This window comes from Rutidosis leptorrhynchoides, chromosome 4, assembly GCF_046630445.1.
Source record: "Rutidosis leptorrhynchoides isolate AG116_Rl617_1_P2 chromosome 4, CSIRO_AGI_Rlap_v1, whole genome shotgun sequence".
NCBI classification, from domain to species: Eukaryota; Viridiplantae; Streptophyta; class Magnoliopsida; order Asterales; family Asteraceae; genus Rutidosis; species Rutidosis leptorrhynchoides.
Genome location: NC_092336.1, coordinates 42,397,631 through 42,415,921, shown reverse-complemented (window position 1 = coordinate 42,415,921; position 18,291 = coordinate 42,397,631). Strand labels below are relative to the sequence as shown.

At 31.9% G+C, this 18,291-nt stretch overlaps 1 protein-coding gene across 1 annotated transcript; it reads right to left on the bottom strand.

The window, feature by feature from the left end:
- Window positions 1-13,872: 13,872 nt before the first annotated feature.
- Window positions 13,873-16,741, bottom strand: LOC139843521 (uncharacterized). The gene is made up of 3 exons (XM_071833626.1): window positions 16,280-16,741; window positions 15,161-15,291; window positions 13,873-14,958 (listed from the first exon to the last, which is right to left on the bottom strand). Exons 1-3 carry the CDS (start codon window positions 16,475-16,477, stop codon window positions 14,139-14,141), a joined length of 1,149 nt encoding a protein of 382 aa, XP_071689727.1. The 5' UTR covers window positions 16,478-16,741; the 3' UTR covers window positions 13,873-14,138.
- Between the last annotated feature and the right edge of the window lie 1,550 nt (window positions 16,742-18,291).

The window sequence follows — 18,291 nt, the reverse complement described above, 5'->3', positions numbered from 1 at the left end:
ACACACTAATGCAAATTTTCTGGTTCTCTAAGACCAACGCTCGGATACCTACTGAAATGTCCCGTTCTTATTGATTAAAAACGTTCCATATTAATTGATTTCGTTGCGAGGTTTTGACCTCTATATGAGACGTTTTTCAAAGACTGCATTCATTTTAAAACAAACCATAACCTTTATTTCATCAATAAAGGTTTAAAAAGCTTTACGTAGATTATCAAATAATGATAATCTAAAATATCCTGTTTACACACGACCATTACATAATGGTTTACAATACAAATATGTTACAACAAAATAAGTTTCTTGAATGCAGTTTTTACACAATATCATACAAGCATGGACTCCAAATCTCGACCTTATTTAAGTATGCGACAGCGGAAGCTCTTAATAATCACCTGAGAATAAACATGCTTAAAACGTCAACAAAAATGTTGGTGAGTTATAGGTTTAACCTATATATATCAAATCATAATAATAGACCACAAGATTTCATATTTCAATACACATCCCATACATAGAGATAAAAATCATTCATATGGTGAACACCTGGTAACCGACATTAACAAGATGCATATATAAGAATATCCCCATCATTCCGGGACACCCTTCGGATATGATATAAATTTCGAAGTACTAAAGCATCCGGTATTTTGGATGGGGTTTGTTAGGCCCAATAGATCTATCTTTAGGATTCGCGTCAATTAGGGTGTCTGTTCCCTAATTCTTAGATTACCAGACTTAATAAAAAGGGGCATATTCGATTTCGATAATTCAACCATAGAATGTAGTTTCACGTACTTGTGTCTATTTTGTAAATCATTTATAAAACCTGCATGTATTCTCATCCCAAAAATATTAGATTTTAAAAGTGGGACTATAACTCACTTTCACAGATTTTTACTTCGTTGGGAAGTAAGACTTGGCCACTGGTTGATTCACGAACCTATAACAATATATACATATATATCAAAGTATGTTCAAAATATATTTACAACACTTTTAATATATTTTGATGTTTTAAGTTTATTAAGTCAGCTGTCCTCGTTAGTAACCTACAACTAGTTGTCCACAGTTAGATGTACAGAAATAAATCGATAAATATTATCTTGAATCAATCCACGACCCAGTGTATACATATCTCAGTATTGATCACAACTCAAACTATATATATTTTGGAATCAACCTCAACCCTGTATAGCTAACTCCAACATTCACATATAGAGTGTCTATGGTTGTTCCGAAATATATATAGATGTGTAGACATGATAGGTCGAAACATTGTATACGTGTCTATGGTATCTCAAGATTACATAATATACAATACAAGTTGATTAAGTTATGGTTGGAATAGATTTGTTACCAATTTTCACGTAGCTAAAATGAGAAAAATTATCCAATCTTGTTTTACCCATAACTTCTTCATTTTAAATCCGTTTTGAGTGAATCAAATTGCTATGGTTTCATATTGAACTCTATTTTATGAATCTAAACAGAAAAAGTATTGGTTTAGAGTCGGAAAAATAAGTTACAAGTCGTTTTTGTAAAGGTAGTCATTTCAGTCGAAAGAACGACGTCTAGATGACCATTTTAGAAAACATAATTCCACTTTGAGTTTAACCATAATTTTTGGATATAGTTTCATATTCATAATAAAAATCATTTTCGCAGAATAAAAACTTTTAAATCAAATTTTATCATAGTTTTTAATTAACTAACCCAAAACAGCCCGCGGTGTTACTACGACGGCGTAAATCCGGTTTTACGGTGTTTTTCGTATTTCCAAGTTTTAAATCATTAAGTTAGCATATCATATAGATATAGAACATGTGTTTAGTTGATTTTAAAAGTCAAGTTAGAAGGATTAACTTTTGTTTGCGAACAAGTTTAGAATTAACTAAACTATGTTCTAGTGATTACGAGTTTAAACCTTCGAATAAGATAGTTTTATATATATGAATCGAATGATGTTATGAACATCATTACTACCTCAATTTTAGTAGGTAAACCTACTGGAAGTGACAATAAATGATCTAGCTTCAAAGGATCTTGGATGGCTTGAAAGTTCTTGAAGTAGGATCATGACACAAAAACAAGTTCAAGTAAGATTTTTACTCGAATTAAGATAGTTTATAGTTATAGAAATTGAATCAAAGTTTGAATATGAATATTACCTTGAATAAGAAATATAACCTACTGTATATAACAAAGGTTTCTTGATCTTAGATGATTACTTGGAATGGATTAGAAAGCTTGGAAGTAAATTAGTAAACTTGAAGGGATTTTTGAAGTGTTCTTGAAGTGTTCTTCCTATGATGATTATAGCTTGATTCTTGAAGTGATTTTTGATGAAGATGATGATTAACTACTGGAAAAATACGTTCATAATAGTGTGGGTGTGTTGAGAGAGAATTAGAAAGAGAATTGGAAGTGAAATGGAGTGAATGATGAGTGGTAATTGGTGAGTGGTGAGTGGGGTTAAAAGGAGTTCTAGTTAGTTGACTAGCTCATGGTAGAAGTTAAAATTGATTAGTCATACATGACATAATCAAGATTGGAATCCCATGCTAGTTCCTATTGGTATATACCCATAGTAAGTACGTTTTGAAGCTGTGTATAATACGTGTAAAAATACGACTAGAATTCTTGATGAAAGAAAAGAATGGGAAAGTAACTGTAACCATTTTCGTTAAGTATGAGTGTTTTGATATATGTTTTGAAGTCTTCCAAAAGTATTTTAATACATCTAAATACACTACATGTATATACATTTTAACTGAGTCGTTAAGTCATCGTTAGTCGTTACATGTAAGTGTTGTTTTGAAACCTTTAAGTTAACGATCTCAATTAATGTTGTTAACCCATTGTTTATTATATCTAATGAGATGTTAAATTATTATATTATCATGATATTATGATATATTAATATATCTTAATATGATATATATACATTTAACTGTCGTTACAACGATAATCGTTACATATATGTCTCGTTTCGAAATCCTTAAGTTAGTAGTCTTGTTTATATGTATATAACTCATTGTTAATATACTTATGGAGATACTTACTTATCATAATCTCATGTTAACCATATGTATATCCATATATATATCGTCATGTCGTTTTTACAAGTTTTAACGTTCGTGAATCGCCGGCCAACTTGGGTGGTCAATTGTCTATATGAAACATATTTCAATTAATCAAGTCTTAACAAGTTTGATTGCTTAACATGTTGGAAACATTTAATCATGTAAATATAAATCTCAATTAATATATATAAACATGGAAAAGTTCGGGTCACTACATAACCTATATATATCGAATCATAATAATAGACCACAAGATTTCATATTTCAATACACATCCCATACATAGAGATAAAAATCATTCATATGGTGAACACCTGGTAACCGACATTAACAAGATGCATATATAAGAATATCCCCATCATTCCGGGACACCCTTCGGATATGATATAAATTTCGAAGTACTAAAGCATCCGGTACTTTGGATGGGGCTTATTAGGCCCAATAGATCTATCTTTAGGATTCGCGTCAATTAGGGTGTCTGTTCCCTAATTTTTAGATTACCAGACTTAATAAAAAGGGGCATATTCGATTTCGATAATTCAACCATAGAAAGTAGTTTCACGTACTTGTGTCTATTTTGTAAATCATTTATAAAACCTGCATGTATTCTCATCCCAAAAATATTAGATTTTAAAAGTGGGACTATAACTCACTTTCACAGATTTTTACTTCGTCGAGAAGTAAGACTTGGCCACTGTTGATTCACGAACCTATAACAATATATACATATATATTAAAGTATGTTCAAAATATATTTACAACACTTTTAATATATTTTGATGTTTTAAGTTTATTAAGTCAGCTGTCCTCGTTAGTAACCTACAACTAGTTGTCCACAGTTAGATGTACAGAAATAAATCGATAAATATTATCTTGAATCAATCCACGACTCAGTGTATACGTATCTCAGTATTGATCACAACTCAAACTATATATATTTTGGAATCAACCTCAACCCTGTATAGCTAACTTCAACATTCACATATAGAGTGTCTATGGTTGTTCCGAAATATATATAGATGTGTCGACATGATAGGTCGAAACATTGTATACCTGTCTATGGTATCTCAAGATTACATAATATACAATACAAGTTGATTAAGTTATGGTTGGAATAGATTTGTTACCAATTTTCACGTAGCTAAAATGAGAAAAATTATCCAATCTTGTTTTACCCATAACTTCTTCATTTTAAATCCGTTTTGAGTGAATCAAATTGCTATGGTTTCATATTGAACTCTATTTTATGAATCTAAACAGAAAAGTATAGGTTTATAGTCGGAAAAATAAGTTACAAGTTGTTTTTGTAAAGGTAGTCATTTCAGTCGAAAGAACGACGTCTAGATGACCATTTTAGAAAACATACTTCCACTTTGAGTTTAACCATAATTTTTGGATATAGTTTCATGTTCATAATAAAAATCATTTTCTCAGAATAAAAACTTTTAAATCAAAGTTTATCATAGTTTTTAATTAACTAACCCAAAACAGCCCGCGGTGTTACTACGACGGCGTAAATCCGGTTTTACGGTGTTTTTCGTGTTTTCAGGTTTTAAATCATTAAGTTAGCATATCATATAGATATAGAACATGTGTGTAGTTAATTTTAAAAGTCAAGTTAGAAGGATTAACGTTTGTTTGCGAACAAGTTTAGAATTAACTAAACTATGTTCTAGTGATTACGAGTTTAAACCTTCGAATAAGATAGTTTTATATATATGAATCGAATGATGTTATGAATATCATTACTACCTCAAGTTTAGTAGGTAAACCTACTGGAAGTGACAAGAAATGATCTAGCTTCAAAGGATCTTGGATGGCTTGAAAGTTCTTGAAGTAGGATCATGACACAAAAACAAGTTCAAGTAAGATTTTTACTCGAATTAAGATAGTTTATAGTTATAGAAATTGAATCAAAGTTTGAATATGAATATTACCTTGAATAAGAAAGATAACCTACTGTATATAACAAAGGTTTCTTGATCTTAGATGATTACTTGGAATGGATTAGAAAGCTTGGAAGTAAATTAGTAAACTTGAAGGGATTTTTGAAGTGTTCTTGAAGTGTTCTTCCTATGATGATTATAGCTTGATTCTTGAAGTGATTTTTAATGAAGATGATGATTAACTACTGGAAAAATACGTTCATAATAGTGTGTGTGTGTTGAGAGAGAATTAGAAAGAGAATTGGAAGTGAAATGGAGTGAATGATGAGTGGTAATTGGTGAGTGGTGAGTGGGGTTAAAAAGAGTTCTAGTTAGTTGACTAGCTCATGGTAGAAGTTAAAATTGATTAGTCATACATGACATAATCAAGAGTGGAATCCCATGCTAGTTCCTATTGGTATATACTCATAGTAAGTACGTTTTGAAGCTGTGTATAATACGGGTAAGAATACGACTAGAATTCTTGATGAAAGAAAAGAATGGAAAAGTAACTGTAACCATTTTCGTTAAGTATGAGTGTTTTGATATATGTCTTGAAGTCTTCCAAAAGTATTTTAATACATCTAAATACACTACATGTATATACATTTTAACTGAGTCGTTAAGTCATCGTTAGTCGTTACATGTAAGTGTTGTTTTGAAACCTTTAAGTTAACGATCTCAATTAATGTTGTTAACCCATTGTTTATTATATCTAATGAGATGTTAAATTATTATATTATCATGATATTATGATATATTAATATATCTTAATATGATATATATACATTTAACTGTCGTTACAACGATAATCGTTACATATATGTCTCGTTTCGAAATCCTTAAGTTAGTAGTCTTGTTTATATGTATATAACTCATTGTTAATATACTTATGGAGATACTTACTTATCATAATCTCATGTTAACCATATGTATATCCATATATATATCGTCATGTCGTTTTTACAAGTTTTAACGTTCGTGAATCGCCGGCCAACTTGGGTGGTCAATTGTCTATATGAAACATATTTCAATTAATCAAGTCTTAACAAGTTTGATTGCTTAACATGTTGGAAACATTTAATCATGTAAATATAAATCTCAATTAATATATATAAACATGGAAAAGTTCGGGTCACTACATAACCTATATATATCGAATCATAATAATAGACCACAAGATTTCATATTTCAATACACATCCCATACATAGAGATAAAAATCATTCATATGGTGAACACCTGGTAACCGACATTAACAAGATGCATATATAAGAATATCCCCATCATTCCGGGACACCCTTCGGATATGATATAAATTTCGAAGTACTAAAGCATCCGGTACTTTGGATGGGGCTTGTTAGGCCCAATAGATCTATCTTTAGGATTCGCGTCAATTAGGGTGTCTGTTCCCTAATTTTTAGATTACCAGACTTAATAAAAAGGGGCATATTCGATTTCGATAATTCAACCATAGAAAGTAGTTTCACGTACTTGTGTCTATTTTGTAAATCATTTATAAAACCTGCATGTATTCTCATCCCAAAAATATTAGATTTTAAAAGTGGGACTATAACTCACTTTCACAGATTTTTACTTCGTCGAGAAGTAAGACTTGGCCACTGTTGATTCACGAACCTATAACAATATATACATATATATTAAAGTATGTTCAAAATATATTTACAACACTTTTAATATATTTTGATGTTTTAAGTTTATTAAGTCAGCTGTCCTCGTTAGTAACCTACAACTAGTTGTCCACAGTTAGATGTACAGAAATAAATCGATAAATATTATCTTGAATCAATCCACGACTCAGTGTATACGTATCTCAGTATTGATCACAACTCAAACTATATATATTTTGGAATCAACCTCAACCCTGTATAGCTAACTTCAACATTCACATATAGAGTGTCTATGGTTGTTCCGAAATATATATAGATGTGTCGACATGATAGGTCGAAACATTGTATACCTGTCTATGGTATCTCAAGATTACATAATATACAATACAAGTTGATTAAGTTATGGTTGGAATAGATTTGTTACCAATTTTCACGTAGCTAAAATGAGAAAAATTATCCAATCTTGTTTTACCCATAACTTCTTCATTTTAAATCCGTTTTGAGTGAATCAAATTGCTATGGTTTCATATTGAACTCTATTTTATGAATCTAAACAGAAAAGTATAGGTTTATAGTCGGAAAAATAAGTTACAAGTTGTTTTTGTAAAGGTAGTCATTTCAGTCGAAAGAACGACGTCTAGATGACCATTTTAGAAAACATACTTCCACTTTGAGTTTAACCATAATTTTTGGATATAGTTTCATGTTCATAATAAAAATCATTTTCTCAGAATAAAAACTTTTAAATCAAAGTTTATCATAGTTTTTAATTAACTAACCCAAAACAGCCCGCGGTGTTACTACGACGGCGTAAATCCGGTTTTACGGTGTTTTTCGTGTTTTCAGGTTTTAAATCATTAAGTTAGCATATCATATAGATATAGAACATGTGTGTAGTTAATTTTAAAAGTCAAGTTAGAAGGATTAACGTTTGTTTGCGAACAAGTTTAGAATTAACTAAACTATGTTCTAGTGATTACGAGTTTAAACCTTCGAATAAGATAGTTTTATATATATGAATCGAATGATGTTATGAATATCATTACTACCTCAAGTTTAGTAGGTAAACCTACTGGAAGTGACAAGAAATGATCTAGCTTCAAAGGATCTTGGATGGCTTGAAAGTTCTTGAAGTAGGATCATGACACAAAAACAAGTTCAAGTAAGATTTTTACTCGAATTAAGATAGTTTATAGTTATAGAAATTGAATCAAAGTTTGAATATGAATATTACCTTGAATAAGAAAGATAACCTACTGTATATAACAAAGGTTTCTTGATCTTAGATGATTACTTGGAATGGATTAGAAAGCTTGGAAGTAAATTAGTAAACTTGAAGGGATTTTTGAAGTGTTCTTGAAGTGTTCTTCCTATGATGATTATAGCTTGATTCTTGAAGTGATTTTTAATGAAGATGATGATTAACTACTGGAAAAATACGTTCATAATAGTGTGTGTGTGTTGAGAGAGAATTAGAAAGAGAATTGGAAGTGAAATGGAGTGAATGATGAGTGGTAATTGGTGAGTGGTGAGTGGGGTTAAAAAGAGTTCTAGTTAGTTGACTAGCTCATGGTAGAAGTTAAAATTGATTAGTAATACATGACATAATCAAGAGTGGAATTCCATGCTAGTTCCTATTGGTATATACTCATAGTAAGTACGTTTTGAAGCTGTGTATAATACGGGTAAGAATACGACTAGAATTCTTGATGAAAGAAAAGAATGGAAAAGTAACTGTAACCATTTTCGTTAAGTATGAGTGTTTTGATATATGTCTTGAAGTCTTCCAAAAGTATTTTAATACATCTAAATACACTACATGTATATACATTTTAACTGAGTCGTTAAGTCATCGTTAGTCGTTACATGTAAGTGTTGTTTTGAAACCTTTAAGTTAACGATCTCAATTAATGTTGTTAACCCATTGTTTATTATATCTAATGAGATGTTAAATTATTATATTATCATGATATTATGATATATTAATATATCTTAATATGATATATATACATTTAAATGTCGTTACAATGATAATCGTTACATATATGTCTCGTTTCGAAATCTTTAAGTTAGTAGTCTTGTTTATATGTATATAACTCATTGTTAATATACTTATGGAGATACTTACTTATCATAATCTCATGTTAACCATATGTATATCCATATATATATCGTCATGTCGTTTTTACAAGTTTTAACGTTCGTGAATCGACGGTCAACTTGGGTGGTCAATTGTCTATATGAAACATATTTCAATTAATCAAGTCTTAACAAGTTTGATTGCTTAACATGTTGGAAACATTTAATCATGTAAATATCAATCTCAATTAATATATATAAACATGGAAAAGTTCGGGTCACTACAGCTTCCACTTCACAGAATCATATGATCAAAACGTTGTTGGGTTTCCCGTGTTTTAAACTCGAACAGGAGTAGCAAAACAGAACCAGAAAACGGTAATAACCAACCAAGTTAACAAGTGGGTTTGAAACCGAGTAAATGAGTTTTGAGTTAAGATAAAGAAAAGAAACACTACAGCGTATAGGCTGCAGTTTCGAACAAAAACAGAAATCTCGAGCATAAGCAAATCAGACAAATAATCTAGTATTGAATCACGACCCACAAGCATAAACTCAAATGGTTCATTTGAAACAAATATAATAACATATCCCAAATTAAACGTCGGTAAAAAAAAATATAAGAAAAACTCTCGGTCCCATTTAAACAAAAGCAAGTGACCCGTTTGATTTTAATATGGCATCCGAAATAATTATGTGGGGAATAAGTCAGCATGATACAAAAGAATTTTGTTTTCGAATCAATAATAGGAAGTGGATACAGGAGCTATTCTCACTCTAACTTTAATCAACTTTTATCATTTTTATACATCCTTTTTGGCAACCAAAAACTCTAATTCATCCCCCATGCACAATCTAGGTCCCAACTTTTATAATGTTTTTTTTTAAAAGGAACTTTAATAAAATCAAGTGGACAACCTTTATGTATTTTAAAAGTAGTGGTAAAGGTTCGGTTGGGAACAGAAAATAACGAGTTCAACAGCATCACACAGAACAGCAATGATCTAGACCGTTTGAGTGTCGATCAGGAAGAAAAAGAAACAGAATTTGTAGCGGGCATTGATGATGGTTCGTGGTGTATTTGAATTGAAACAGAAATAAGCCGTAGCAATAACATAAAGAGAAGAGAAGGAAGAAGAAAATTGGCGGTTTTTGGGTTAACCTTTTCAACGACAGCAGCTGTACAGTTAAGGTTGATTGTGGTGGTTTTGGTTTACAGATAGAGAGAAGAGAGAGTGAGGTTGTGATTAAAAGTGATGGGTGGGTGTATGGTGATGGTGGTAGTTCATCAGAGATAGCGGGTATGAGCGGCCGTGGTGTTGCAGTGGTTGCCATAGATGATTGTTGATCAAAAATAGAAGAAGAAGTGGGTTGTTTTTAGGTGATGGAAGTTGATCGTGTAGGGTTGGGTTGATAAAAATGGAGATTGTTGCAAGAGTGGTTTTCTCGGTTACATGTAATATGTGTGTGTATCTAAGAGGTGGATAGATAAAAAGGAAACCATTAAATCAAGTTAATACTAATAATACACATAAAGACGAATTCACAATCAAAAGATTACGGATGTAGATTAACAATTAAAGTAATAATATAATATTAATAATAATTAATAATAATTAATAAATAATATAATAATAATTAGAAATTATTGAATTGAAAAGTAGGTACAGTTAAGCAGCGGAGACTTGTCATTTTATCAAATCACGGAGTTCTATGACGTGGTTCATTGCTAAACAGTTAACATATAAAAATGTTCCTAAAAAAATTCCTAATTTTTAAATTAACTATATTTATTTTGGTCATTATGGTATAAAATTCGATCATTAATTTATCAAATAAAATTACATCAACTGTCCCTCTCATTTATGAGTGAAATATAAAAAATGTTAAAATTAAATAATTAGATCCTAAATATAATTTTAGTAAGCCTAAAATTTATAGAACTCATTTTCGTATCACCGTTTATTTTAAAAATTACAATAGTTTGAATTTAACTTGCTTAATAATAATCGAAACGTCCAACGAGTATTACAATCATTCAATATTTATTTTTAATATATTTTATTTATATATAGTTATGCTTTAAATAATAATTATTATAATATCTTATTTTATATTTTATATTTTATATATTTAATTTTAAATACAACAACATATAATGTTTCAAATTATTTTTCCAATTTCCATTTATATATTTATATATAAATATATATTTACATATACACACATAACTATTTACAATTAATGGTTCGTGAATCGTCGAGAGCAGTCGAAGGTCAATTGAATATATGAACATCGTTTAAAAATTTTCTAGACTCAACATTACATACTTTGCTTATCGTATCGAAATTATATAAAGATTAAGTTTAAATTTAGTCAGAAATTCTCGGGTTGTCACATAAATCTTCCATTGTTTCTCTGTGTCATGATTTTTCTCGTTCTCATGTTTCTTTAATTTCTGATGCTTCAACTACAAATCATAGAAATAAAATAAAATAATTAGAACGGCACTTGAAATGTAAATGAACTAATTAACAATGTTCTTGTCAAACTAAGAACATAAAATTAAAGTTGGATATACAAATACATAGATTTAGAATTCGCGTCCTCCACTAAAGCATTTCATAACTCAATCCTATCAATGGTCGCCTTTTCGATGAAAGAAAGCTGTAAGATAGATGGTTTAATAACTATACTTGTTTGACCCACCACATTTCATAGATGTTTCATGAACAGATTTTAAATTCTAAGATTCTTCAAGTGAATAAAAAACAACATATAGAAGTAAAACAGATCAAGAATCAATTGATAATATAATAGAAAATATACGGATAAGGGTAAATACTTTTTTTTGTTATTAAATCTTCCTTTGTTTCTCTGCATCATGATTTTTCTCGTTCTCATGTTTCTTTAATTTCTGCTGCTTCAACTACAAATCATAGAAATAAAATAAAATAATTAGAACAACACTTTAAATGTAAATGAACAAATTAACAATGTTCTTGTCAAACTAAGAACATAAAATTAAAGTTGGATATACAAATACATAGATTTAGAATCGAACCCTAGATCAAATTTTCAACTGAGAAAATGGAGATGTAGTTACCTTTTGATTCCGACGTAAACGATGATGACGTAACAATCGATTTTTCAGCAGAAATCAACCCCAAATCCTTGATTGATACTCTTTTTATGGTTAGATTCTTGAAAATGATGGAAGTAGAATGAATGTTTGAGAGTTTCTGCCCTAATTTTGTGTCTATGGGCTCCGATTAATATTATTGTATAATTGTGATCGAACTCAAAATCGTATCTTCTTCTTGTACTACTACTATATGCGGATTTGATTTTGGTGAAGAAAGATGTTTGATTTTGTACATGGATTTAGGGTTTTTTTTTTTTTTTTTTTTTTTTTTTTTTTTTGTTTTGTTAAAATTTTGAATGTGATAATAAATAAACTTGGGACCCTAAATTTCAAGAAAAGGCCGCCCCAAATCTAGGTTAGAAGGGTGTTTTAGTAGTCAAACAATTCAAAGCTAGGATTATGAGGTCATAAGCAAGATTAGGAGAAAATTAACGGTCTAGATCATTGATGATTAATTTAATGAATGGCTAATATTAATTTTGCTATCTAAAAATGATCTATTTTAGCTTTTGTTATTATATATAGAATAGATAGATAGATTATAGCTAGTCGATCTTTTTTTTTTTTTTTTTTTGAAAAGCAGCTAGTCGATATTTTTAACGAACTGTATCGGAGAGAATTTGATTCTGTTAAATAATGTGTGATAGATAAAGAAGAATAAGTCTTTTCATAATAAGTTTTTTCGTGATCGTCAAATATTCAATATGATTCCCAATGTTGTTGTTTTGTTCAAGAAGCTCAATCCTACGTCATGAAATTTCTAGTTATCCAGCAAGGACTTGAACTTATTCTAATGAGCGGAGCCAGGTTTATTTTCGATTCGGTTGCAACTAGGGCTGTGCATGGTCCATACCCGGACCGGACCGGACCGGACCAGACAATACCCGGACCGGACCGAAACCCGAATTTTTATGAAAATAGGAACCAAGGACCGGACCATAAAGATATGATTCGGTTCGGTCCGGTTCTAGCGTCGGTCCAAACGGTTCGGGTAAAAACCCGATCCGTTTATATCCTTTTGGAAAAATAATATATATTATACTATTTTATTCACATATTTACAACTCACTTCATAAAATTATCAATATATGACATACATAAATGAAAAAACTCAACATACAGTTAAAACTAATCCAAGTTTAAAATCAAATTAGTAATCAAAACTTCAAAAAACTATATCAGGAGAATAACTAATAAAACGGTTCTTGTTTACAATAGTTACCATGTCACGATAACTAATATGATACTTGTTTACAATCGTTATCACAGTACAAGTTTTGAGTATTCAAAACCTACTATCAACAAGATGTATCGAATGATAAAGAAAACAAGAAACACAAGAATACAAGATACATGTATAGTAATCGTAGAATAGTATTAAGAAAACGTAGGCTTTAAATCGTAGTTATATTGAAAAAAGAGAAGAGATATACTAACCTTACAGTTTTTAATCAAGTATTGAAGGAAAGAAAATTAATTATACGGAGTATGTTAATTTATTGAGAAAATAATTCTATGAAGAAAACATGTATATATAAATAATTTTAGACCACCAACTATACATATTAAGGAATATAATCTATATCTGGTTCAAATTCTACAATGGAATTGAGTTTTTATATATCCAGAGAAGATGATTATGTACATATACATATATCGCTGATTCGGTTCGGTCCAAAACCATGGTTTTTTGGGGTATGACCCGGTCCCGGACCGGACCGAAACCCGAAATAATCGAAATATATGGACCAAGGACCGGACCAAACCTTCTCGAGTATTTCGGTTTCGGTTCGGTTCCTCCTCGGTCCTTGGTTTTTTTCGATTCTACCCGAACCATGAACACCCCTAGTTGCAACCATACTTGAACCAAATTCATTGTGAATGCCCATCATTAATCTTTAACAAACACAATATCAAGAGCATAAACTCGGGACTAAAGATGAAAAGAACGAAATAATACAATCTTAATAAAGAATATTCTGTCCAGTTGTTACCATTTTGGTTTCAAAATAATAAATAAAAGTAATCTAAAATAGATACATATGAACAGCATCCATTCTTCTCACTGCATTTCTCAATACACAGACCTAAACATCTAATATGCAACTTTCTATCTGAATAAATATGTATACTTCTAGCCCCCAAAAAATCAATAATTTTTTCCAATGGATTGCTTCATTTCTATTTTTCTTTCTTTCCATTTCCTCTGTCCAACGAATTAAATTCCTCAAAGGACCGTATATCAGAACCAAAAGAAGATACTCCGTAATTTACTAATCAATGGCCGCCTTGTTCTTCCGACCGCTCACAGGCTTTGGCAACCCATCAAAGATCGGTCTTGTGATGGCTGCGGTAGACAATGCTTGAAGATCAGCCGTCAAATTCAACATGGAAGTAGGCCAAATTGATGATGTAGATGTGCAATTATTACTGTTGTTACTGTTGCTATACGAGTCTTGAAAGCTTGGTGAACTTGAAGACTTTTTCACGCCACCAGAAATGTCTGTAACGACTGAATCCCCCAATTTTAGAGGGGACATGTTTGGCAGACCATCAGGATCACTGTTGGTTCGGCTGGCGGCTGTTGGCCTAAGTGCTAATCCTTTTCCGGCAGCTGCTGAAAATGCAGTGGCGGTATTGGTAGTGTCGGGTTTAAGCAACATTTCCGGGGTGTGATTTTGTAGGTCGACTTGTGATCCACGCCTTCTCATTAATCTGTCATACCATGTGTCAGAATCGGGTTTAATTCCATTTGGAGCTGGTACATCAGTATCGATTACACCTTTTTCTGATAACCCGTTAGCTAAGCTTTTGCATTTTCTGTGAAGACCAAGTGGCGGGTGAGAATTTTGGGGTGGTTTGGATCCGTGTTCTGAGGTGAAAGCATATCTTTTTTTATAGGGGTCGGTTTTGGATGTTTCATCGATACCATTCTGATAGGTTGGTTTAAGACCATAATACTCTCTTAAAGCATCCATGGATGGTGAAACAGTTCGGGGAGGGGGAGCCAAAGCTGATAATTTTAGGGATTTGATCGATTCTAATAAGTCAGAATGTCTAGGGTTGGGTGGTGTCATCTCAGACATATTTGGCCTGCAAAAAGTTCACCATGTTAAGTTGACTCTCTGATGACTTGGCATTTCTTCTACGACAATGGCTATATTTATATTTGCTATTTTGTGTAAATATGCATATACAATGGACAAGATTCCATTCAATTCAGACATAACCGATAAGCACATCAGGCTGTCAAGTTGGATGATGAAAGAAAATAAGAAGGAAGGAAATAAAATACCCTTGACTATCAAGTCCATTTGACATGATGGGAGATGGTGGATGCCGTCCTGGTAGTGGTATGCGAAGTGTCTTGCGGGAAAACATTTGTAGATCAGTTGTCAGGCCATTCATTCTCTTGATGTCAGCCACCTGACATAAGATGCAATATAGTAGATAAACAAGTATAATCACATCTAAATGTAGAGATGAATATCAAGATTTAGAGTTTTCTTGAACACTACATATATATGTATTTAAAACAAAGTAATTAAAGCATTTTGATCCCAAATGACACACACACACAGACACAAATCTTATTCACTATATGCCTCTACTTCAGTATCATACTATCATCAACCAAACACATTCACTCCAGGGGCGTACCTAGTATATATTTAGCCGTAGTACACGATACTAGTGAAATACGCGATGTAGTGGAAATTTTTTTGGGCTTTTAACTAGTGACACCATTAGATAGTGTAAGTTTTTGTGTGTGACACCATTGGATAACTTTATTTTATTTTATTTTTTTGAACTTTTAACTACCGACACCGGTGACTACGATTCTTAGATCCGCCAGTGATTTCATCATAGTAAATTCATCATCAAAATGAAAAAGACTGGATAACAACACGTTTTGTATCAAGCATAACAAATAAAAATGAAGTTGAAAATTAGTAGTCCCTCCTTTGGTCTCCCAAAGTTGACATATACTCCATTCAGTATCATTAACTAACGAAGTAGATCAGCCATCATCCCTAAAAACCAGCTAACCTTACAATCTGTTAACGTCGGCCCCGTTTGGCTTACGGCCCCATATGATAAACATTTATTTTTATCATTTTGCATTAACTCAATTTTTAAGTTGTCAAAAACACCTCCTCGCAGAAGTAACACTAGTTGACACTACTAGCTTCGACAACATAAACTAAATTGCAACTAAAAATGTTTTTTCTAACAAGACATATACGGACTGATCAGATGAACACTCAAAAAGGTAAAGTACCAGATTTACATAAATAACATAACACAATATAAACACAACATGCATTACGTAAAAATGAAATAACCATAACGAATTCTTTTAATTAATTTTATCGTCATTAAACTGAAAAAATCAAATCAAATATAAATATACCTCAACGCCATACTTAATTGCAACACCAGCAAGCGTATCATATTTGGTTACAGTATGTTCAATATATCCCAAACCACCACCACCACCACCACTACTAACCGATGATTCATTATTAAACAGCTTCGTATGTGGTGGTGATTCCATCAATAATAATCTCCGATCTAATAATTGATTCCAATTAACGTTTCGTTTCTGCATCTGCGTATTCTCCGATCAACATCATATCGATCCTAAATTTAGAATCCAAAAACCTAACCCTAACGTAACAATTGGCCATACATTACTGGAATAATAACATACACGATGATGAATTGATCAATCGATTACAATCGAATGAATAAAAGGATAATTGATTGATGCAGGATTGTAGATCTGGTGGTGTATTGATGTTGTAGATCTTGGATTGGTGTATGCAATGTAATGAAAGCGTGTCTGTGTGTAAAAGTGATGGATTTACAGAGAGAGAGAATGACGAAGGGGGGAAATAATGATGATGATGATGGAATTCGCCTTCAATTAAGGCACGTTGGATGTTTTGGTGAAAACTAGATAAGAGCTCCGCGAGTTGGGTTGGGCCGGTTACATGAAGTTGGCAGAAAGGTGCGGTTGCGTGACTGAATAACTATTTCTTGAGTAGATTGAAATGGATTAAATAGTGTCGCGTTATGTTTAGTATGTACATTTTGAGAGAATTTTTAACGAAATTCTATGCATGTTTACAAAATTCGTTTAATAAAACTCTACATGTGGATCACTTAATAAATGAATCGCCTCCAGAGATGTTGCAAAAACAATAGTATCTTCAGTATTCTTTCATTTATGAAAAATGTTAAAGGATATCTTCTTTAAAAAAAAAAATTATTTATGAAATGTTAAAGTTATAATTGGACTCTCTCATGTGTGTTGGTTATGAAGGTAGGGTTGTAATTGGGCTTGTTATAATTGGGTTCTCTTATGTATTGGTTATAAAGCTAGGGTTGTGATTGGGCTTATCCACTATCTTTAGACTACCCTTTTATTGTATACGGAGTCCTAACATATTAGGGAGTACGTATTTCATTTTTAAACCCCTAAATCTAGATCTGAGAAACTTCCTCCTCTCTCCTATATCTTGTCGTCGTCATTACAACCTTATCGCGCCTTCATCACCACGATATCGACGACGATCCTCTCTCTCATGTTTCTGTCGTTGGCCTACACAAAATTGACCTCCTTTTTGTTTATATACGCTAACCGCCGGTTATCACCATCGAACGCCGCTGCCTGAAACCCCCAAATCATCCCCATTCATGAACAGCTGATATCACCACCGAACACCGCCTCTTGATTTTCTGTTTTTTTTCTTCATTTTGAGCGGCTGACGATTGGTTTGTTAAGAAAATACCGTTTGACCCAACTGAAGCGATGTTGATTAGATTTTTTGACGCTTGTCTTGAATACAAATATTCAGCAATAGTAACCCCGCTTTGTCTAATAGTATATATAGATATAGCTATAGCTATATAGATAAAATGAAAAGCAAGAGAAAATAAATGTATTAAATATAAAAGTTTTTTAAAATTGAAAAGATGACCTATGATTCCATTTCTACATATTAATAAAAAAGGGAAAATGGTAAACGTCATAGTCAATGACTTTTGTATAATCAAATACGTCCTTATATATTTATTTTAAATAAAAAAAATAAAAAATTACACAAATAAAATAAGCACCCCACATCCTTTGGCTTTGACTCTATCTCTGTTTCTCAACCCCTTCATAACCCTAACCTCTTTCTCTCTCTCTAAACACAGACTAAATTCACCTCCACAAAATCACCATATGCTCCCACGGATTCTCGCTGGCAACCACGCGGCCGAACCTCTTCTTCTCCATCAACCACACATCGCTGCACAATTTCTTCTCCATTAACCATACACCTCCCACATGCTTTCGGGCCAAACACCTAATACGAAACGCCGTGTTTGGCGACATCGGAGGTGCCGGAAAAAGCCATGAAGCGTCATGTTGCT